The sequence below is a fragment of the Cricetulus griseus genome, chromosome X (assembly GCF_003668045.3).
Source record: "Cricetulus griseus strain 17A/GY chromosome X, alternate assembly CriGri-PICRH-1.0, whole genome shotgun sequence".
Lineage (NCBI taxonomy): Eukaryota > Metazoa > Chordata > Mammalia > Rodentia > Cricetidae > Cricetulus > Cricetulus griseus.
Window position 1 is genome coordinate 73,544,884 of NC_048604.1, and position 24,448 is coordinate 73,569,331.

The window sequence follows — 24,448 nt, forward strand, 5'->3', positions numbered from 1 at the left end:
AATATCTAGGAGCTTCGTTATCTGTAGACAAGCACAGTATCTGGGTGGTACTCATAAAAAGAGGCTGGGGGGCAGAAACAGAGATGAAGTTTTAAAAACCCCAAGTAAAGAAGAATTTTCCTTTGAAAGGCAGAGAAATATCTGATGATCAAATGGTCTCAGTGTATTCAGTTTGGAGAGAAGAACAAAAACAGAAAAGAGGAGTATGTATAAAACCAGAGAAAAGGAAATTCAACTTAGTAAAACATCGGTTGGTTCACATGACTCTCACCCCCCCAAGACTATGCCCTTCCTTCTATGAAAACACATGAGACAGTAATGAATTCTAATTATTTTGATCCTATCATACCTTAGATTTTGAGAATGATAGTCAATCGCGGTCTGGGCAGCTTAAACTCTAGGCACTGCATGGAGAAAGGAGATTTCCACTGCTGGGGAGGGAGGGGGACTGGGCAACTCATCAAAATCTTTGAACCGTGGGAATTTGGGCACTCCTGGGTTGGTATCCACATAGACAGGGGGGTGGGTATGAGATACAGAACTCAGTCGGCGATGTTCTCCCCGGAGGCGGCTGATTTTATCTAGCAGCTTCTTTTGGATTTCCATGATGACCTTCTGCACTTCAATACGGAAGCTATCACTGAGCCAACAATAGATGTAGGGATTGTAGCAGGAGCTGCTAATTGCTAGCCAGTGGAGGAAAAAGTAGAGACCATTGTGGCTTGAGATGGATTCACTGGATAGCAGCACCAGGTACAGATTGAGGGGGAGCCAGCAGATTGTATAGAGAAGCACCACTATCATCAGCATCTTTAGGGTCTGCTTCTTCTTCCCACGCTGGCAGATATAAGTGTGGATGTTGATGTCATCAACAGCATCATGGATCCACAGCTTTTTGGCCGCATGACCATAGACAGCCACCAACACCAGCAAAGGCAACATGAAGAAAAGCAGAAAGGTGCCTAGGTCAAGGTATTTCCATGTAGATTCTGAAGTATATGGGAAACTGGGGAGGCAGGCAGATTCCTCAGTTGTGTTTCTAAGTTATGAGAGAGAGAAATCAAAACCGATGATTTAGTCTTTCCCTGAAGGCAATTAGGCAATTAGCTCTTAAGGTTGACAGGTGTTTACTGTTTTGTGTTATGTGTGTACTGAGCATAAAACCAGGAGGATGGGGATTCAATTGATCCAGGCTTCTCGTGTACCTATAGGAACACCATGGCCCCAAAGATGGAAATTGTAACCCACCACCACAAGAGTTTTAGGGAAATAATGACAAATTACAGCTTAGAAAATTTTATTTTTCTACCTATGTTTTGAAATGTGTTATTCTAGCCCCTAATTCCTAAATCATTTCTTCTGGCTTGCAAGGCCTAGGGTTGCTAGAATAACAGCAATCATGTCACCCCATATTCCTCTTACCCAATTTCCACCTGGGAAAGCTTCTGGTAAACGGCATGTGGCAAAGCAGCACAGGTGCTCACAATCCAGATGATAATGATGCAAACATTGCCTTGCATGGGACTAATCCGGGACTTCAAAGGATATAGCATCACCTGGAAAGAAAAGCACCCCACCCAACTTAACAACTCAAATTAAAGTTAGACATCAACAAACTGCTGTTTTGGTAAAAGGGTACAAAGACTTAGTATGTGGGGGGTAATGTGTTTTGTGGACTAATTCATTTGACATGTATATGGCATTTTGCTTGTGAGATTACAGCACTGATACATTTGAAGAAGTCAGGAATTCAAGTGGTCTGACTTCAAAGCTCCTGTTTTCTCTGTCTGCAGTTCTGTGGAGAAAGTAAACAGATGTCCAGTAGTATGACTGATTTTTTTTCCTTAACCTTCTAATGGGTGGAAAAGTACCCTACAGGTTCCCTTATCTATCCTTCTACCTGGCTTATGCCATGACCTTTCTCATCCCCTCCCATTCCCCCCACCCCTCCCATCCCCTCCCACACCCTCCTAACCCCTCCCATCTTGATTCCTCCATAGCCACTCTTTTCTTCCTCTCTCCTTTGTTCCCTACTATCTCCTATCTTTTGTCATTTAGATTATTCTATAATTTCTCTTATCTGGATCTAACCACATAGCCTTCAATACTTTGGTTTTCCCATACCACTCATTTTCTGTCTCCCTTCAAAATATTAACCATGCAATGCCCACACCTTCTTATCCCTTGCCTCACTTCCTTGCAATTGACTTCAATCTTCCTCCTAGCAGTTTATTGCTCAGCTCTGTTCATAAACTCACTTAATTCCTCATCCCTTCCTCATAGACTTCACCCCCACCTTCCCAATTAAACCCTTAGTGAGATCCTCCTATACTACATCCACATTCACTTATGTCTGCCCCCTTCCTTCCTTTGACCAGTCCTGCAATGCAGCAAACAGGAAATGTTTTCCCAAGAACATAGATCATGTGTTTATTGCCATATCTCTATCCCCATAGCACCACAGAAGAGATGGTAGCATTTTTATTAGATTTCATTTAGTGACATTCTGTATTTCACCATCCTTCAATCTCACCAATTCACATGTAAGCACATATATAGACTTCAGAACTTGGAAAACTTTGTAGATTGCTTGTGACCTTACTCGTCTCCATACATCTAAGGGAAGACTATCTTTGGCAAGATCTGGGAGGCACATACCCGATGTCGATCCAGGGAAATAGCAGCCATGCTCATCACAGTAACATAGGCACATGAGTACTGGGCAAAGCGACTGAGGTGACATGTCATCTTTCCAAACACCAAGGAATTGCACAGATAGCGCACCTGTAGGAGAAAAGGTTTGGTGATGCACAGGAACTCAGCCCTGTGTCCATCCCTCTCAAAAGCCCCAAAACACAAATAAAAGTCTCCTTGCTTCATCAAACTGCTGGTGTCACTCTCTCAGTAAACAATGAAATATTTTTTACACTCCAGTTATCATGCTCATCTCATTTTCTCCTACACAGCATCCTGGCATGAGTTAACACTCTCCAAGTTCATGCACAACATTGGAAAGGTAGAGAAACAGGGTTAATCTTTATGACAACACTTGGATTCACACATTATCCCCAAACTCACTGGCAACAGGTCCCACTGCCTCCCTGGGCAGCCTAATACTCTCTCAGCCTCTGCCATGGCAAGGGATTAATTCAGCGACGCAACAACTATCCTGCCAGTCTTCCAAACACATTTCCAAGCTCTTTTCAATATTTCCCAGCTTCTTTTCTATTTCCAAAGAAAAATGTTCTCCAAACCAAACCAGCCCTTTCTAGCTCCCCCTCCCTCCAACCACACACCATTCATTGTTGCAAATACAAAGTTTTACTTTAGTTCTTCCCTGTTCCCCAGGCTACCCTCCTCAGAACCCCAGCTTACCATAGTGAAGGGAGAGCTGAGAAGAGCGAGCATCATGTTGGTCACAGAAATGTTGACAACGAAGAGGCCGGTGGCAGTGTGTACCTTCTTGTACTTCATAATTATATGGTTTAAGACCCAGTTGCCTATGATGGCAGCAAAGACCACTATGGTGTACCCTACCACTAACCAGAATTGCACCTGCTCATCCTGGGATACAATTTCCAAATCTAGAGGACCTGAAGTGTCAGCCAGGTCACCCGAGTTTGGCATGTGGTCTGCCAACTTGGACAGAACACCGTTTCGGCCAGCATGCCCCACCGCAGATGCCGCATTGGAGGCAGCCTGAAGCACCTGGGAGGTGGTGGAGGTGATCAAGTCATCAAAACCACTAGGTACACTCAGAGCTTCTGGAGTCAGCTCGTCCCCATAGCCCATGGTGTCAGGGCTCTGGAAAGCCCCTTCGGGCACTTCTGTGGTTGGGGCATCCATCCCAGTGCCTTTAGTGGACCGTGAAGTCCCTAAACTACTTGCTCAAAAGCTTCTCAAAGAAGGAGAGGGCAAGTGGAGGCCGTGGACAGACAAGACAGGCAATCTATTCAGTGCCCTGGAGCTCTAAGCTGATAAGGTATTCTCCAAGGTGTCTGGAGGAGGGAGAGGGGAGAAATACCAGGAACCAGCAAAAAAGAAAAGACTGGACCTGCTCAGGGTGGGCAAGTGCGCAGAGCTGGGCAGCTGAGCACAGGGCAGGCTGTCTGCAAAGGCTCTTCCTGGAGAGTGCCCACAGCACCTGCTCCAAACTGGAGATGGCGTCAGGCTTCGCTCAGATTCTCCTCCATGCTGCCAGTGATTATTCCTACCCAATTTCTGTTGCCTTCAGTCAGTCATCAGTCTGTAAGTCTTTCTGTCCAAGGCCGGCTGGCGCTGTGGGCAGGGCGGAGTCAGGCACTGCCAGCCACTCCAGCTCCAAGCCCGTGCAGAGCCTGCTCTCTGCAGCTGCCCTTTATAGAAAGTCCAGGGGCCCGCGCTGGAGCCAATGGGGAGCCGCGACTCAACCCCCGCCCTGTCCTTCTGGGCTGGGGAGTCTGAGAGGCTGGCAAAGTCTTTGTCGCTCCTGCCTCTGGCCCCTCCTTTCGCTGTTCTCCTTAGCTCTCCCTCTTCTAATCCTGCAGTTGTGAGCATGGATTTATTGTTAATGGGTTCTTCTTTTAACATCGCCCTGTCTGTAATTTGAATTCAGCATCTCCTGACTTTCCCTTGCTTTCTGTTTCTTTTCTGCATCATCGCCCTAGGCACCCGCTGGCTGTGAGACAGGTACTGAATGAAGGCTGTGGAGACTGCAGTCGCATCTGGACCAGCAAAGCCTGTCAGCTGCCAGGGGAGAGTGGTCGATATGAAAGACCTGCATAGATGTGGGGGTTTCACAGAGAGAATGAGGCAGGGTGCAACTGGAGAATCAGGAGGGAAGTTTAGCTCATGAGAAGGAAGAAATGATCACCTGGGAGTGGGCTCAATACAATGTCCTGTTTTGTCTAGCCTCAAAAACTGCGTGCCACTGACCAGGGGACTCTGACCCTGGCCTCTGGAAACAGGACACTATCATCTGACACCCAGAAAGTAACACTTTTAGAAGCTAGATTGTGTCAGATAAGTCAGATTTCTAAAGGGTGAGTCCCTCCGGAAGATTTCGGGTTTTGGAAGCTTCTGCATATCAACGCTGCTAAAATCTGAACAGCACGGAGAGGAAGATGTATCCTAGTCATTGAGGGTGGCAGTAGAAAACACTCTAGGACTGGTGATCCCAGAACAGCCTTTCCGTTAGAAATTTTTAGCTACATCTCCATTCCAGAGGTGTTAAAGTCACAACCAGAACAACTAAGCTGCCTCCCTAAAAGGACGGAGGAGACCGTGGTCTTTCATGGCGTGTTATTTGCCTATCATCTGCAACCACTCTTTCAGCAATTGATGGGTAGAGAAACTGCAATAGATAGGTTATGGAAGGTCAGGGAGGAAAATAGTTGAAGCACCAGAACTAAAAATTAAAAGGGCATTCAGATACCCCTGCTATGCAGCAAACACTGTTTAAGAAATCCTGGTGTTTGTTACAGCCAGTCTCGTGACTTTCTAGCCACCCTTTACTGTCCAGAGGCTACACAGTTATTCTCCTGGAGGAGGAAATAAGGAAGACACCTGATCCCTGATCGCAGGAATATCAATAATTATTGATTGAGGAATAAGCAGCGATCAATTTAGAAACATCACCATCATCATCACTGTACAGTCACCAAAGATCACAAAGGAGCCATGACACAGATAAGCAAACTTCTGGGTGTTTGCACTGAACACATCTTGCTGATTATATTTTAAGAACGTAAGAAAGGATTGTGGCAAATCAGAGGGTGTTGCAATATTTCTGGGATGTGGCTGGTGGGGAGATGGTGGTGGATGGGCTAATACTAAGTAGCAAACCAGAGAGAAGCAAATTGTGTTTTGTTTGATGACTCACAGAGATGAGACACATACATAAACACATTTGAAGGAATTAGTAAATCTTAATTGTGTCTCACAGACCCATCCTATAGAAGGCACTAAGCCAGGATCTTTAGACCGATCCCTCTGCAGCAGTTTTTTACTAGAAGTTTGTCAAGATATATCTACCTAATGTTAACCTGGCTTTCAGAACTTAGGATATTGTGAAGAGGATGAACTAGGGATGAGGCTTCTAAAATCTAAATTGCAAACAAGTAAATGTCAGGGTTCTGATATGGAGGTTCAGACATGCAAAGGCAGGATCAGGATTGCTGATCTACCAGCCCTTCCCACCCCCTTTCCACATAATTAGTATAATATTATATATAAGATAGTGCTTATTGTTATTTTGCATATAACTGATTTTTTGAGAATTTCGTATTTTATTTTGAATCTAAACACCTCCCTCTGAACATCCTTCTAGATTTAATGCCCATTCCATAACCACTGAATTGCATCCTCATTTTTTAAAAATCTAGTTGTCATGCTCGTTGGTCTTTCTGAGCCAGTGTTTCTGAAACTGTCAGAAAGGTGTTGGGGAGGCTCGCCTCTCATACAAATGTAAGATTCATACAACACCACTGGTAGTGAATTCTGCAAAGAGAAATGATGTGCATTGCATCACAGAACATTCTCATACATTTTAAAACTTGGATACATTACTGTGTATTAATTGTTTCAGTCATGGGTTCATTAAGAAAAATGTAAACCATTTTTATTCACTATTGGATATTATCACTATTGCTCTCCATGAAGCTCACTCATCTCCTGTCTTTTCCCCACATAGTCTCCTAAAACATAAAATAGTTGTCTCTCATGTTTCATTTTATTTTTAAAGCAGCATCTTGCCATGCTAGCAAGGCTAACCTTAAACTTCTGATCCTTCTGCCTCAGCCTCTTGAGTTCTGGGATTATAAGCATGTGTCCTAAAACCTCATCCAATACTTGTTTCTATGAATTTGGCATATTTCTCTTCGATACTACCCCTGTCTCTCTTTTTCTTTATTTCATGCCCTAATGTACATATGGAATCTTCTTGGCTTTTAAGTCTTCAATATCCATCAGCTATCCAAGTTTTTGCAAAGGTTGTTACAACAGTCAGTCGGTATCCAGAGAGATTCCTGGGGCCAGTAAGTCATTTATGTTCCCAGGCTATCAATGGAAGAAGAAATCGGGGATTTAAAGGAGAGTTCACCATAGCATCTATTTCTAAGGAGCTGGATGTTGCACTAAGGGGGAGAACCCACACCCAGGAAATACTTAATTGAGGCAGGCATACAATGTGCAGACAGTCAGTGATACAGGGACAAATAGTACAAGATGATCTGAGGAAGCTTTGCAGATAAGCTAGCATTTGATCTGGGGTTTGAATAACCCAAAGGACAGAGATGTGCAGAAAAATGGGAGAGATTAAACTTCTGCCCCCCAAATAGTTGCAATGCAAAGAGGAGAAATGCTTCTGGTTGTCTCAGGGAACAAAAATAAACGTTTTGAATTGAAAGTTTAGTATTTGTTGTTCCTATGCATTTATCTATTATTGCAATGTTTTCTGAGTATCTCCATGGAGATAGCATAGTTGCAAGTTGAAGAAAATCATTATATAGCGTGGTTGGTGGGAGAAAGATGGATGCTTTTACAGTAAAAGCCAGAGTAAGCACTTCTCTTTATGTACTGCTTCCAGGTTATCTGTACATCTTGCAGATGCACATTGTATCCCTCTGCATTGCTTTCTTTCTAGTATTTTATATCAAATTAGACATTTATGTAGGAAAGGATTTTTGCAATGCTAAGATGTGTTTGACATTCTCTCCAGATCTTTATGCTGAGCCATAGTATCCAAACCAAATATTTCTACACAACAACTTTTATTGTCCCTATCTACAGAAAATACAGGCCAAATTTATCTCATTTGGAGTCTGTAAAATTCATTCCAATGCTCAACCACAAATAACCTTCATCCCTGGCAAAAGAGCTCTAAGTTGTTATAACTGTATGTCTCTAGATGCACTCAGTCTCAGTGTAGACCATTCATACCTGTGATTCACAATGACCATTTTCTCTACTGTACAATTACAACTTTTGTTTCTTGAGTCTTAAATATGAACAAAGTGATTAACCAGACAAAATCACATATAACAAGAATAAAACTCATCTATTACTAAACCACTGGTGTCAGTAATACCTTGTCTCTCCAGCCCACACTGGAAAACTTCCATTTTCTCATGGATATTTTATGCCACACTTCCAGCCTGAATACTGACAAGAAAAAGAAAACCTCAAACCTGCTTTGGTCTACTTCAACACTCAATAAATCTTTAGTGACATTCTCTTATCAAACTCAAAGTCCACTGAGCCAGGAAGAGCTATCAAGTTTGTCATTGATCCTGACACCTACTTGATCTTTCTAAGACAAGAAGTTCATGGACAAATGAGCAAATTCTGATGCAAATGATTCCTTGGCTCTCCCCTTTCCCCTTGATGTGTTTTTTTCTGTCTCCCTCTGTTTGAGTTACCCTTTTAAAAACTTCAATTCCCTTTTGCCTGGTGTCTTTACCTAGTATCTGACTCCCATCAGCTATGGACACACTAACTGGTGATGGGCTATTCCTTCCTGACTTCCAACAATATTTTCCCAAACTGGTTTCCCACTGAAATGACTCCTCTTCTACTGGGAGACTATACAAGTTAGTAAAATCACAAAACATCCACCAGCTTTGGATGCTATTTATGGCTCACAAACCTATGTTATCACGGTCAGAAACTCATACTGGGGTAGTACCTTTTGCCTGTTGACATGTTCTGCTGGAGAAATCCAGAGCGAGATCCTGATTTGATCCCATATTTCCTCCTTTCTGATGGATTTCAATTCTCTCTGCTGTTCTCAAAAACAATCCTTGATGATTCATACCTAATTTCCAAGTACAAACGCGGTCTTTGCAACAAAACCTATTATCTCCAGTTTGATAATCAAAAAGTGTAGCCAAATACTCTTCTGTCCAGAGGACCACAGAAGGCTAAATAAAGTTTTGGTCAATGTGGCTATGAGCATATTCAGCCCTAGCAGTTTTGACAGGCTGGGAAAAAAATCTCCAGTGGAAGAATAGCAGAATCACTGACAGGAAGAAGGGAATAGTCAAAGGAAAAGCCTATTGGGGTATCATTTCAAATAAGGACAGAGATTATCCTGTTAGCAACTGCTGAGGATGACAATCAAAAGTGAATTCCTGAGTTAAAGATTCCCATAATTACTAGTTATAACATTACAGCATCCATGAAAAGCCTCGTGTTTCCAGAAAGTCATACAGACTCAGCTTTCACTTGCCCCAGAACAACAACAACAACAACAACAACAACAACAACAACAACAAAAACTAGCACCCTGTATCTATCTGTTCTAATGCAAATTTGGGATGGTTTAGCTTTCCACTGAGCCAAGATCTGTTTTACAGAGACTTCCAGCCTATATCCCTACTTTGTCTCCCCCTAGTCCACACTTAATATGCTTAATCGCTCTTCCTTGTGCAATTCTTCAGGCATTTCAAGGCTCTCTTCATATTTCTGTGGAGTCCCATCTGCTCACAGCTATGAGGAAGACAGAACCTTGTAACTTCAAGAGAGAAACATAAAGGATATAAAGAAAGAGAAAAATCTCTAATAGCTGAAACAGAAAAAAAATGAAGTGGTCAGAAATCAATGGAGGCAGCACCAAATATGTATTTGGAAAAGACATTGCTTTTCCTGGGCTTTCTTCTCAGAGATATTTCAGTGACGACAGTAAGAAAGACAGGAAAGGAAAAGGGCAAAGAGATCTGATCTTACAAAAGGTGTGGAAATAGGACAGGCAGACTTCCTCAGGCTCTTTATTCATGTAAGTAGCTCTAGCTGTAAGCACAGTGCCAGAAAAGGCCAGGGGAAGGTCGTTGACCAGAATGCTCTGTCCAGATGCTACCATCTCAAATGTAAGGGTTTTAAACTTTGTCCAAAGCTTCTATACAGGTTTTAGATAGTCAGTGAATCGTGTGTGTGTGTGTGTGTGTGTGTGTGTGTGTGTGTGTGTGTGTGTGTGTGTGTGTGTGTGTGTGGTTGTGTGTGGGCTTTTTAACAGAGCTTTGGAAAAGCCCTTAATATATGTATATTGATAAGAATACCACTGTGATTCAAGTCTCCCACCTCCAAGAATCTATCGCTAGGAAGCTGAGGCCCCAGCCAATTTCATGCACCATTCTTCCCGTTCAATTATTCATCTCCAGAAAACTAGAAATCAGAAAATTTTTATTCAAGTGATTGTGCTTGTACTCACATAACATTTCAATCATAAAATTACAAAGCAATGAATGACATAAATAACAAAGACCACCTTCTCATATACAGGGACACAAAAGCCCATAGATAAAAGGAATAATGTCACAAAGGATGAATCGTCACTAGAACCTAAGACCCCTAAGTGCTGTCTGCTCCAACACTTTCCTTGCCTTCATTCTCATTTGCTGTGTTTGTGACTATGGGCTCTGCGTCATTATTTCACATTACATCTTGCCCAAAACAAGCCGGTTGGTTTTGTGTGATCTTCTTGGCACATAGGAGACCATTAGTAAATATATGTTAAATAAGAACTTGAGTGCTGACTTTTAATGTCTCATTCATTTCAGAATCTCGATGTCTGGAAGTTCCTGAGAGCCATCTGAAGAATTCTCCAGTTCTCTGTTCATTCAGAGAATGTTGCCTCATGAACTTTTTTTCTATTCACAATTGAGAGTTGTGAATAGTGACATCTGAATGCTGTTTGTCTCTAACCTGCAGGGTAATCAAAATTAATGTAAGGTGGTTGTGTACTCCTTTTTGGAGCTTCACTTTCCCTAGCTATACAATAAGGAAATTGACTAAATGTTCTAAGGATACTTCTAGCTTAAATATCTTGTATTGTTAATCAGCATTAGAACATATAACATTAAAGCAATATTAGAGTTTAATATTTTAAACCTGCACATATGGTATGTGTTCTAATTTCCTTTCTGTACCTGTGACAAACACCATGAGGAAAAGAAACTTAGGCAAGGAAAGAGTTTATTTCAGTTTACAGGTTGAACAGCTCAACATTGACATCAGGCACTCAAAACAAAAACTACAGAGGAATGGTGCTTGCTGGTTTACTTAGAGGCTCATGCTCAGCAAGTTTTGTTATATAGTCACGGACCATCATTCCAGAGAATGGTTCTACCCCTAGTGGGGTAGGTCCTCCTACACTAATTAACAAAACAATTCCTCACAGATATGCCCACAGACCAATCTGATCTGGGCAATCCCTCAACTGAAAGTCCCTTCTCATGTGATCCTAGGCTATATCCAGATGACAGTTAAACTCTTAACTAGGGCGATATATAAATAACTAAAGTTGTACCAAATCTTCTCTACTTTCAATCTCTAAATGTACCAGAGATGGGGAAGGCAATTTTTAGATGCACCTTTTAGTGTACACAGCAACTTTAAGTATAAGATACAGGAAGGCAAAAGTGCAAGAACATAAGGATGAGATCGTAGCATTTAGCAAACACTTTCCTCCTTCCAGCTCATCAGTGAACCATACCTCACTTGTTATACTTTCAATTAAAAATATGTCTACTAAACCCTATTCAAATATTTACCAAGCAAGATGGACAAAATCTCTATCATTACAAAATTTTCATTCCAATGGGGGAAAATTAACAACAGGTAAGTGAGCAAATAAACTAAATATTTTTATAGCAAATGTTATGAAGAAGATATGACTCATACAAAGAAAGTGGCTGAGGCGTATGTGACTCATTGGATTGCATGAGTTACGCCACTCTGGGAAGGCAATATTAGGACTTATACGTAAAAAAATAATTAGGACTCAATCAAGCAAAATTTAAAGGTAAGCGGTGGGTAGCTCTCTAGAAGGAAAAAACAAGTGAAGAGGCCCTGACATGGGAACAAGTTTGGAGTGTTTAAGAAACAGGAAGAAAAAGGCCAGGGTTAGAATGAAAGCTAAAAAGCCAAAAGAAAGTAAAAGGCAATATTAGAGTTCTTCTCATCTTCAAAGAACAAAAAGGCTTATAATAACCAACTCTTAGCAACATAAAAACTTTTACTCTCTTTTTGTAAGTATACATGACTGTGTGTGGCCACTTATGTGTTCACATGCCTGTGCAGAGGAATGCATGTTGGGGGCACTTACATGTGTGTGTATGTATATATGGAGACCAGAAATAAATGTTCAGTGTTTTCCTCAATCACTCTTTCACTGAATGTGGAACAAAGTGGTTAGACTGCCTTACAAGCCCTAGATTTCTGCCTCTTCAGCACTGGGATTAAGGCATGCACAGCACTGGACTGTTAGGTGGATTTGGGGGATCAAACTCAGCTCCTCATGCTGATGCAGCAAGTACTTTGATGACTGAGCCATCTCCCCAGTGCCAACTTATATAACATTTCAGATACTTTCTTAGCCTTTGTGTCATCTAATGAAAGCCACAGCCTTGCAGGTACATAGATTTAGACCCATTTCATTGACGAAGAAAGTGAAGTTCAAATGTGTGAAAGTGTCATGTATCTGTTCACATAGTCACTTGCTTATTTGTTTATTCATTTATCTTATCTTCATGTATTATTATTTTTAATGCTGTCTCTTATAATGCCTCTTGACAGATTCCTGTAATGTTACAGCAATTTTCTCCCTAAGTTCAGCCAACTGACATACAGGCAGGGACTGGGAGTTTGAGGAGATCAACAAGGCATAAAGCACAGCCACATTGTCTGTGTGGGCTTATTGTGTATGCTAGTAGGATTCAAGCTCTGCTGGTGACACTGGTCCTTAATGTTTGAGGTAGGACACTGTCCACCAAGACAAGTGAGGGAAATTAGGCTGAAAACAGTAGTTATAGATTCAGGCAGCATCCAAAATTGCTGTCTGGAGAAGGCAGTGTGCTTGGCTGGGAGATTCTCTCATTGAAAGCATATTATTCCAAATATCTTTAAAGACATAATTCATATTCTTCTCACAAGAGATCACCAAACAGCCATCTGCCCATCATCTTCCTTTAGCTGATAAATGGAGATTTAAGCAAATTATTATTGTTTTATATTTCTGCATTTTGAAAAGGCAATGTTTACCAAATTTATTCAAATTGGGAGCACTCCCTCTCCCTGTTGCACACAGCTGATCTTGATGTTTCTTTGTTTAATGAAAAGAACATTAGTCATTGCTGCCATGAGACCAGGAGTTTTGGTTTCCTTTCAGCTACTTTCATCTTGTAAAAATTGAGAAATGTCACCAAGCATCACTGAGCCTTGGTTCCTCAGCAGTAAAATAGTCATAGTAATCTCTGTTCTTCTATCCTCATATGAAAGCTGTGACATTCACAAATGTTTACATACCAGCAAACACTTTAACAATGGGGTATTTTCAGCACAGGAAGATTTGGTGGACTTTGCAGAGCCCCCGTTGAGGGCCCTACCCTGCCTGGAGAGTTGTGGGTGGATGGGGTGGGGGGTGTGCTAGGGGTGAGGGAGGAGGGATGGGGGTGAGGGGAGGGAGAGGGAGAAGGGACTTACATGTGAAACAAGCTTGTTCCCTAACTAGAACTAATAAATAAATTAAAAAAAAAACAATGAGGTATTTTAAGACATGCATTTTCTACATGGCTTAATCTGGATTCTCAAACTCTCTCTTTTGGGTTCCCATCCCCTTATCATGAATATTTGAACTTTCAAACTCAGAAGTTATTTTTCAGTGATTTTATAAACATTTGGAGATGGAATGAGAAATTCTAATATCAAAAATCTTGCCATGAACTGAAGAATAAGAGTAGCTCAGTTGGTCCTTCTTGGCGGGCAAAAGATGATAAATAAAAAGATAGCTTGCCCTGGAAGAACTTGATTGTGAATAAGTTCTTCCTACCTTATCTCAGGGAAACAACCTAGAAGATAACCTCTAGTCCCTTACAGCTCAAAGCAGAATCCCTGCTCCCAATACCCTTATTACTTTGGAGTTCATACAACATACAAAATAGACCACACTACTAGAGCTTCTGAATTAAAATTTTAATTGTAACAAAGCTTGCAGGCAAATGGTATGTATCTAAGTTTGAGAAGTGTTGCATTAGCTCATAATTATAATTATGGCACCTGTGGTCCTTAAATACATTTATTTTAATTGAAATATTAAAATAAAGGTATTAGTTTAAATTAAAATAGATGTTGTCATACTTTCATTTATGTTGCTGTGATTAAAAAAATATCCTGACAAAAAGCAACTTAGGAAAAAGGGAGTTTATTACACTTACATTTCCAGGTCCATTACTTCAGAAAAGTCAAGGCGGGAATTTAAAGCATCATAACCATGGTCAATAGCAGAGAGAGAATAAACAAATGGATCCTTACTTGATTTTTCTCATCTTGATGTTATCTTTTCAATTTTCCATGACCCCCTTCCTAGGGAATGGTGCTGCCTAGAACAGGCTGGGCCTTAGTATGTCAATTAATAATCAAAACAATCCCTCACAGGCATGCTCATAGACTAAATGTTCTCAATGATTCTACATTAAATCTTTCTTCCCAGGTAATTTTAGGTTGTATCAAGTTGACAGTATGAAGGGAGAATAGGAAAACACAAATGGCCGGGGGGGGGTGGGGTGGGGTGGGTGGGGTGGGGGGTGGGGTGGGGTGGGGGGTGGGGTGGGGTGGGGGGTGCTTTGATTGAGGAGGGTAAAGGGAAGTCAACATAGAAGGAGAGGGAGTAAGGAGGGACAAATAACACTAAGAGTGTTTGAAGAAACCACATTGAATCATTGATTTTTATTTACCTGAAATTATATATATATATATATATATATATATATATATATATATATATATATATGTGCATGTGTGTGTGTGTGTGTGTGTGTGTGTGTGTGTGTGTACATAGGTAGTATAAATGGAGTTATGCCACAGGCTAGCAATGCTTCCTTCAAGAACCATAGATTATCTAGCAGAACCCTTAGTAGTAGGCACTAGAAACCTCCTCTTCAGTTGCTGATCAGAGTAATTCAAGAAACTCCCCAAATGATTAGTCTATTGCTATTGCACTAGGTTGTCTCCCAGAGGTTGAAGGGAGATCCCTATTGTTGAAGATACCATACTCTTCAGACACAGGAGTCAAAAGTATCAAACTGGACATGAAATGAAAACCTCCCTGATGTTCAGCTTTTATAGTAAGAGAGGAAGTAACCAATATTCTTTTCTAAGTGTGATGTCTATGAATCACAACAATGATGAATATGCCAAGATATCCCTAAAGATACAATAGCAGCATTTATATCTTGGTGGTAACCATCAGCTGTCTAATTGGACTTAAGGTCCAAATCAACAGGGGGGAAATCATGCCTGTTACTGGAAACCTAGCCAAATACTCATGGTTGGTGAGGTCATAGATCTTAGGGGAAACCCTACTATTGCCACTTTACTCTATCAGTGTATTTCCTATGTGCACTCTAAATACTTACCTTTATACTCACAGATAAGCGTAGCTCTCATCTCTCATTGAAGATTCTTTTGGCAACAGATGGAGATTATAGAAAGCCACAACTCATCAAAATGCAGAGAACAACTGACCATGGGCTTCTCAACCCTGATTGATACATCTACAACACAACTCCTACAAGTAAAGCTCAGAGGATATCACCAAAGAGGAGGTGAAAAGGTTGTAAGAGCCAGAGGACCAGGAAATCTGCTGTGAAATTGTGTCTTCTAGCTATGACAGAAAAATTATATCCACAAAATCTCAGTAACATGGCTACCTAAACAAGACTCAAACAGTTCCAGCACAATTGACACCCAATGCATATGGGAGAAATTTCATGGGGCCCTACAACTATGTGAAGAGGTACAAGCATTAGCTACCAACAAGAGAGGGGGAATTGCTCTTCTTCGGGGATGAGCTACTTGATGGGTTATCCTATACCAAATGACCAGTCCTAAAAATATATACATGCTAGCAACACTGAATAGACCCAGTTGGCTGTAGATGTATGCCAATCCATTTACATTTTTATATAACAATAATGGTTAAAGGAGAGGAGGATATACATTTGGAGAGGTGGGTGGACACTGGACTAGTAGAAGGGAAGTGAGGGAGGAGAAAATAATCTAACTGTATTTTAATCAAATAAAAATTGTTATATTAAAAAAGAGTAGACAGTGGAAAAACCTAGATTCTAAGAATTAGTGTTAGAATGAGGGCATGTCACATACAAAATAATAAAGTCTCCAGGGGATAAATGATCTTGTCTAGCTTGCATATCCTTTATCCATTCACCATATACATAACTGTTAGTTCTGTTTTTTTCATACCTGTAAAGACAAGTATTGCCAGGCGTTGGTGGCACACGCCTTTAATCCCAGCACTTGGGAGGCAGAGGCAGGTGGATCTCTGTGAGTTCGAGGCCATCCTGGTCTCCAGAGCAAGTGCCAGGATAGGCTCCAAAAGCTGCACAGAGAAACGCTGTCTAGAAAAAAACAAAAAAATATAAGACAAGTATTAATTTGAACATCACAGATTATATGGATGACTTATTGCTTGGGTCACTTTAATAGCCACAATAAAACCATTCTAAACACTAAGTTAAGTATATAAATGGAAGATCCTCTTCTGTTACCTACCTCAGTAGCCATGTCAACACACATGGACCTCTATCTATTACTTGCCTAGTTTACATTGGTCATTTTTTTCATGCTGTCTCTGTTAATAAATCCATACATCAAGGAGATCAGAATCATGGTCTTCCTTATTCTTGTAATGGCGTCTCTTCATATTCCGTAACTCTTTCACACATACATTGTATGCAATTGAAATAAAAAATACATACAAGAACAACATCAAATAGTTTACCAGAGGATGACATTAAATTAATAGATTTTATAGGTAGAATGTGGGATGGCAAATTTTCTTTGCACGACTACAATAATTTCCCTGAAGCATGTCTCATTTCCCTTTTATACAGCCTGCTAATTGCACTCATATCTGATGAGCTAACAAGGCTTGCCCTGGTTTACTAGAAAGTTGCTGACTAGAAGAAAATAAAGCAAAGGAAAACTCACTAAGAGTCAAAACAATCTGTTCAATGTGGAATTGTAAAAATTAACAAACACAAGTTCTCAAAATTGCTACACTTGCTCAAGTTTGTCAATCTTTCTGTCAAGCATTATTCCTCACAAAAGTCTTTTAAGTTCCCAAACAAACAAGAATCAAATGCCCAAGCTAGATTGTGGTATAGCATAAACAACTTGAGAGAACTGAAGCACAAAGAGCATAAGGGACTTGATCAGTGGCACCCAAATTTTTGAAAGGTTTAGGTCTAGAATTTTGTCTATTACTACTTTCTGACAGCTCATTAGTTGCTTCCTTTTTTGAAGATTTATTTTATTTAGTAAGGCTACAATATAAGATAGTCTTTAGTCTATTAAATACAGTATAGTCACATTTCTTTGTAATAATAGATAGACAACAGGCCATTGAGTACTAAGGTCAATTAATTAAAAATAGAGGCCTAACTGTTTTTAACAGCATGAACTATCACACTAGTTAGTACCTGTCTTCTTATGCCAATGCACTTGGGATGTTTTAACTACACTACAAGAAGAGCTGCAGCTCTGCTAGGTGCTTTGTAGGTATAAAGCAATCTAAGGGCCCTTTTTTACACACTAGTCCACTTTCTAGCCTCCTTGCTTCCTTGCCTCCCTGCATTTGCTTTAACAGTGTTGAAGTCTTTGCTTGAATTCCTCTGCTTTGAATCACAGAATCAACCAACAGAATATGTAATCCTGAATGACAGCTTCATTTTAAGCCCTGTAAAGTTCTAGGAAAGGAACAAATACTGTTCACACATTGGGATCCAGGCACTTTAAACTTCTGTGTGCTTAGGGGAGTGAATAGTATTAATCCCATTTAATTGCAGAAATTAAAGAGCCTAGAAGCCAATGACTCATCCACAATCATTCAAATGGAAAGAAGCAAAGCTGGAGCTTGATTGAACCCAGGTATTCTTGTCTCCATGTCCAGTGGATCATATCAAATCTCCAGGCCATTATTTCCTGTCTCATAAATAAAATTTCCAGTATCATTTTCCCTCAGGACTCTGTTACTATTTTTTCATCTTTTAAATTAAATTATTTCAGATTTATTAAGAAGTAGCAATTTTGCTCCAGAATGCTCACATGTACCCTTTAGCCAATTTCCCTTATAACACCTTACACACTCATAGTCAGTTATCAATGCCAGCACTCTGATTTAAGCACAATATTAGTAAGTAATATTTTATATTAAAATTGCATAGTAGTTGTTACATATAACCTTTGTGCATATGAAATTGTATTATATTTATAGTCATATAAGCATCATCTTAATAAGAATAGAGAACTGGTATATCGTGGTAAATTATTTTGTGCTACACCTTTATAACCACAACTCCACAAAACTCTAACCAAGGTAAATGCAGATTTGTTCTCCATTACTAAGATATTATAGGACATCATATATGAACCTTTTTAAAATCTGTTTTTTCCTTTTGTGTGTTACACACAATATTGTAATCCTGACATTCAAGAGAAAAATGCACGAATATCACAAATTCAATGTCAGCCTAGGCTGCATCACTCTTTTGAAGCAGTTTGGGACACACAGTTTGAGATTCTGGCCAAAAATACAGAGTAGCTGATTAGAATGTATTCAAGTTTCTTTCCTGGCTTGGGAGCAGCATTTTATGACATATAATATACCACAATTTATTCACCTGTTGAAAGATATTTCATTTGTTTTCATTTTACAGCACTATAGATAAAGTTGCTATAGCCATTTATGTATGTTTTGTGTGCACATACATATTCAATTTTTATGAAATTTCAACGAATACAGTTGTACGTTTACTTAGATAAATTACAAAATTGCTTTTCAGAGCCAGTACAGTCTTTTATATTTTCACTGTGTGTGTGTGTGTGTGTGTGTGTGTGTGTGTGTGTGTGTGTGTGTGTATAATTTATTTTGTCATCATGGAGATAGGACATATGTCCCCAACTTATATGAGAAGTTCAGTCTTGTGAAACAAGGAATTGCATCTGCCATGATAAAACATATTTCCTTTCTGATGGCTTCATGATATATTACAAGCCAGTATCTACACTACTCTTACGCCTAAGTTATGGCTGCAGAATCCAAAAGAAGGACAATAAAATCAGTATCAGATCTGGGATCTCTCTGGACAATGGGAAATCTGAAACTAGGAGTAGGAACTGGAGTTATCTATGTTTGCAGTAGGAGCCAATAGTAGACCTAAGACTAGAATTTACGTCTCTTAAGATCTAGAACCAAGAATAACTAAAAATCCCTATCTTCTCGATCCATTTTATTGAAAGTGTCTGATTTCTTATACCTCAAATTTTTCTCAGAACTAACAATAAACATGTGGTGTTTTGACACCATAAGCTCAGAGTGGTCTCTCTCTGTGAAACTTCACTCAGCAAGCTACAGGAGTGCTCCTTACAAAGTGTGATTTAATTTTGCTTCCTGCCCCAGGCTACTTAAAATTAGATGTTTTATTTCCAGGACTCCATGCCAAGGTTTGAGTTGAATACATTCTAACAGCCTATTCTGTTTTGGGACAAGTACTCACAATGTAGTCCAGGCTGCCTCATAATACCTGTGTGCTCTAGAATGGCATTGAACTTGTGATCTTCTTGCCTCTTCTGCCCAATTGTTGGGATTTGGAGTGCAACATCTAATTTCTAATAAGTATTTCTTTGAGACCCTTTTTTGGTCTTTGCTATGTGCAGTAAATTTGTCAGTTAGACAGAACCCAGAAAATCTACACCACATCTCAAACTATCAGTGGAAAGAATTGTGGACTAATTGCTGGCAAAGAATATGATGGTGCTTCTCGTTACTGAATTGTCTGGCATTCATCCACAATATTTCCTGAGAGTAGTAGAAGTGATCACTCACATGCTGAGTAAAGCTGCTATATCATCTTTAGCAGAATAGAAGTGTAGAGGGAGCAGTGTAGTATTATTTGTTTATGCAAGTTTCCTACAGGAGATAAAGGAAGAATCAATCCTAGGATAGTATCATACAGACAAATGTCAAAATTAAGCCAAGATTTAAAAGTTAATCCCTAAGACAACAAAATGGCTATGCCTTTGATGTAGGTGACCAGTAGGACAAGAAACTGATAAAGAGAACAGAAAAGCAAAACCCAGAATGATATAAAAATTTGGTTAGTGTGTCAATGAAGCAAAGAAAATGGATTCTGGGAATTGATTCAATTTAAATTCGGGTGGTTTGTTTTCTTGGAAAAGAAACATACTATACATTTAAAAATAAATGCTATTAGAACTCAGAAAGCCATTGAGGAGTAGGTTATAGTGAAAGTATGAGATTGACGAAGCCAGAAACTAATAGATATGTAATATATAGTGAAGAGATGGAAATATGGAAGGGAAAATACAGCATATAAGGAGGTAGTTCAGTAGGTTAAATACTTGCCATATGCAAACACAAGTGCTGAGTTTGGTCCTCAGCACCCACAGAATGTTACATGATATCATTGATAGTGTGCACCTGAAATTTCAATGCTGAGGAGGCATAAAAAGAAAGATCACTGGCTGGACAATCACCATATTTGGTATGGTATGTTCCATGAAAGTGAGAGATGACATCTGAAAAAAAAATCAAGGTGACAGCACCTGAAAATGACACCCTAAACTGACCTCTTATCTCTATACACATACACACATGCATCTGTACCTATGCTCATGAACACAGGCACAGACAATGTATAAACTCTGCAATTATGGTCTTGTACATACTTTTTCACACATTTTCCAGGTTGCTATATTCAGAGAAATGATGTACAAAATAATTATTTACTCTGTAGCTTTGAATTTATCTGGAGTAAAACTAATGATAGGAGGATAAAAGGTATAAGACCTGGAAAGGGCAAATAAAGAAAGAACACAAAGTAAGTGTCATAGAGACCACATACACAGAATATTGGAGAGCACCCAAATGGATTGATGCCCAAGATGTTTATTTTGGCAGTTCAGGACTCACCAGAAGTAGTATTTTGCTGACCATTTCCTGTACTTGGAGACACACTGTCACAAAGCTGACCTCACTTAGAAGTATTTGGGTGCTATGAGCTGCCTGTGTCCTAAGTTTAATAAGGACATGGGGCTATTAAGCCTGTCAAAGATACAAAAAGGGTAAGGGTTACCTATTGTCTCTATATTCAAAAACTTCATTGCTAAAGAGGACTTTATAGAACCTATGTGGCTGTAAAAGACTAAGGATCCCTGGTTAGAAGACATAGGGACAGACATTACAACTAAACACAACAAAGGTTTTTTTTCTTTCTTTTTAATAGCTTAAAGCTCAAATTTTAATCCTTTCAAATAGCAAATGAGATGCCTCAGAAAATGATAAACTCTCTCTCAGTGGATGTTTCCAAATCACAAACTGATGAAGAGTGATTTTAAATACAAGAAGCAGTCATTATGAAGGGGAGAGAAGTAAGATGATGGAATGGAATTGAGGGAATGAGTAAGGAAATAAAGTTAAGGCACAGTAACAACTTGCACACCTCTGAAAGATTACCATGAGGCAATTTGTACAGATCCATGTTCCAAGCTCAGTCTTGTGAGTAGAAGGTATTTGTAAGAATATAAGTAGAATGGATCTTCAGAAAAAGTATCACTCTTATGGAACAGACTGCCTTGAGAAGCTCCTTAGTACAAATACGGAGAATAGCAAGTCACATTTTATGTAATTGGGCTACCTAGTCTAGTTACATGGGATTGACAAATATCAATGTTGGTTTTGATCCCCAAAACCAAATTAATTATAGATTGTACAATGGTGTTTGGGATCATCTTAAAGTCCTCCTTCCCAGGTGATTCTACTGTTCATCCTCAATGCAGGTTCAGGGTATGGGGATAAAATTAACAAGGATTTCATATGAAACTCATTGTTGACTGTATTTGTGATTGGATACTGTCTTAGCTTTCTTTCTAATGCTGTGATAAAAAACAATGACTATAGTTGTGTTTTGTCTTTTTATTTTCTTTTTTCTCTTTGGGGTCCCACCACCCAGCTCACAAATATAAGTACATGGATACTAATTCTTACTTATGAATGCCCCACCTTAGCTTGGCTTGTTTCTAGCCAGCTTTTCTAACTTAACCTACTTGTTTCACTTTAACTACATTTTGCCTCTGGGATTTTTACATTTCCTTATTTTATATGTCTTTCTTTCCATTTTGCTCCATTGCTAGCTCTGTAACTGAGTGTCTGAGCCCAGGCATCCATCTCGCTTTCTCTTTTTCTCATTCCTCTCTCCTCTCTTAAGCCTAAATATCTCCTCCTGTTTACTCTCTGCCTGACAGCCCAGCCTATTTCTCTCTTCTGTCTAGCAATTGGCCATTTGGCTCTTTATTAGACTAATCAAGTGTTTTAGACAGGAAAAGTAACACAGCTTTACAAATGCTACATAAAAGAATGCAATACATTTTTGCATCATTAAACAAATATCCCACAGCATAAACAAATAAAATACATCTTAAAATAATATTCCACAACACATGACCAAAAGCAAGTTGAGGAGGAGATTATTTATTGCATCTTACAGTCTATAGTCCACCATGAAGAGAAGTCAGGGAAGGAACTTAAGGCAGGGATATGGAGAACTGAAGGAGAGACACTGGAGGAATGCAGCTTACCAACTTGCTGGCTTGCTGAGCCTGGTTTCTTATACAACCCAGGACAATATGCCCATGGATGACACTATCCATAGTAGTCTTGGCCCTAAATGGTCATAAATCATGAAATGACCCACATTATTGTCTACAGGCTAAGCTGATTGGTGCATTTTTCAATTGAGGTTCCCTCTTCTCAGGTGATTATTGCACGTGTCAAACTGACAGAAAATTAACCAAGAGTATTGAACCCTTGTGAACTTGATACATGGATACAGCATTAAAGAGCAATCTTATTTTTCTTGTTTATCACCAATATCTTATATTAATATTGAGATAGATTGAATGAGGATGGCCCCCACATTTTCATATGATTGAACACTTATTCCTGAGTTGGTAGAACTGTTAGGGGAAATTTAGAAGGTTTGGTCTTATTAGAAGAGGCATGTCACTAGGGAGAGGCTTTAAGGTTTCAAAAGAGTCTTACAATTCTGACACTTCCTCTCCCTGCCTCCAACTTGTAGATCAAGATGTGAGCTCTCAGCTGTTCCCGTTACCACGACTTTGCTCCAATATCATGGACATTAACCCTCTAAAATCACAATGTCCCTAAACCCTCTAAAATAATAATGTCCCCAAATTAAACAATTTTAAAATTTTTTTGGTGTTTTCAAATATCTACATATTTGTTTTTCTTTTTAATCTTATTTTAGAGATTATAATATAATTACATTTCTCCCTTCCCTTTCCTTTCTCCAAGCCCTTCCATGTATTCCTTGTTCTCTTTTAAATTTTTGTCCTCTTTTTTGGTTTTTTGAGACTGGGTTTCTCTGTGTAGCTTTGGAGCCTATCCTGGCACTCGCTCTGGAGACCAGGCTGGCCTCAACTCACAGAGATCTGCCTGCTTCTGCCTCCCGAGTGCTGGGATTAAAGGTGTGTGCCACCAATGCCCAGCTTTTTTGTCCTTTTTAAAAGTTAATTTGTTGTTACATGCATAGACACACACACACAAACACACACACACACACACACACACACACACACACACACAATCTGCATAATGTTACTTGTGTCTATTTTTTCAGGGCTGAGCATTTGGTGTTGCATAAACAATTGCCATGTTCTTCCCCAAAGACTATTTCTTGATTGCTTCTACTCATTTTGTAAGGTTGAGGCCTCATATATTTTTCCTTCACCCTCTTTGGCATGTCTATTGTTCTTGTCATTGTTCAACTCATGTTCAGGTATTCATGTTATTGAAATTTTATTAGTATAGCAGATGACATCCCTAAGGGACATAGTCTCTGTCTTCTACATTCTTTCCAATTCCCCTTTCCCACAATGTTCCCTGTGCTTTATGTGTAGAACAGTTTGTGGCTGCATCCCTTTAGACTGGTCTCCAAAATGGCATTCCAATCTGTTGTGGTTTTCTATAAAATAGTCTCCATTTGTTATAGAGACATTTCCTTGATGAGGAGTGAGTACTACATTTATCTCTGGGTATAAGGACAAATGTTTAGAATGTAGTTAGGGAATGTGGTGATTTCAAAATAAAAGGATAAAAAGAAAATCCTGTAACTAAGTGAAAATTAAAACATAATAAAACAAAATCTCTGTGAAACATTGAAAACAGTTGTATAAGGAAAATTTACAGCTCTAAAATGCTTACATTAAAGTCAGAAGCTGCTCAAAAATGACTTGATGATACACCTGAAGAATCTGGAAAAACAAAAACAAACCAAACCAAAATCTAATACATGACATGAAGTAATAAAAACAGATAATTAATTAATTAAATAAAAACAAATAAAATAATGCAATGAAT

General features: G+C 39.4%; 1 protein-coding gene across 1 annotated transcript; it reads right to left on the reverse strand.

Moving 5' to 3' along the window:
• Positions 1 to 390: 390 nt before the first annotated feature.
• LOC100752539 (probable G-protein coupled receptor 83) lies at positions 391 to 3,846 on the reverse strand. The gene is made up of 4 exons (XM_035450106.1): positions 3,376 to 3,846; positions 2,659 to 2,784; positions 1,423 to 1,556; positions 391 to 1,039 (listed from the first exon to the last, which is right to left on the reverse strand). Exons 1-4 carry the CDS (start codon positions 3,844 to 3,846, stop codon positions 391 to 393), a joined length of 1,380 nt encoding a protein of 459 aa, XP_035305997.1.
• Between the last annotated feature and the right edge of the window lie 20,602 nt (positions 3,847 to 24,448).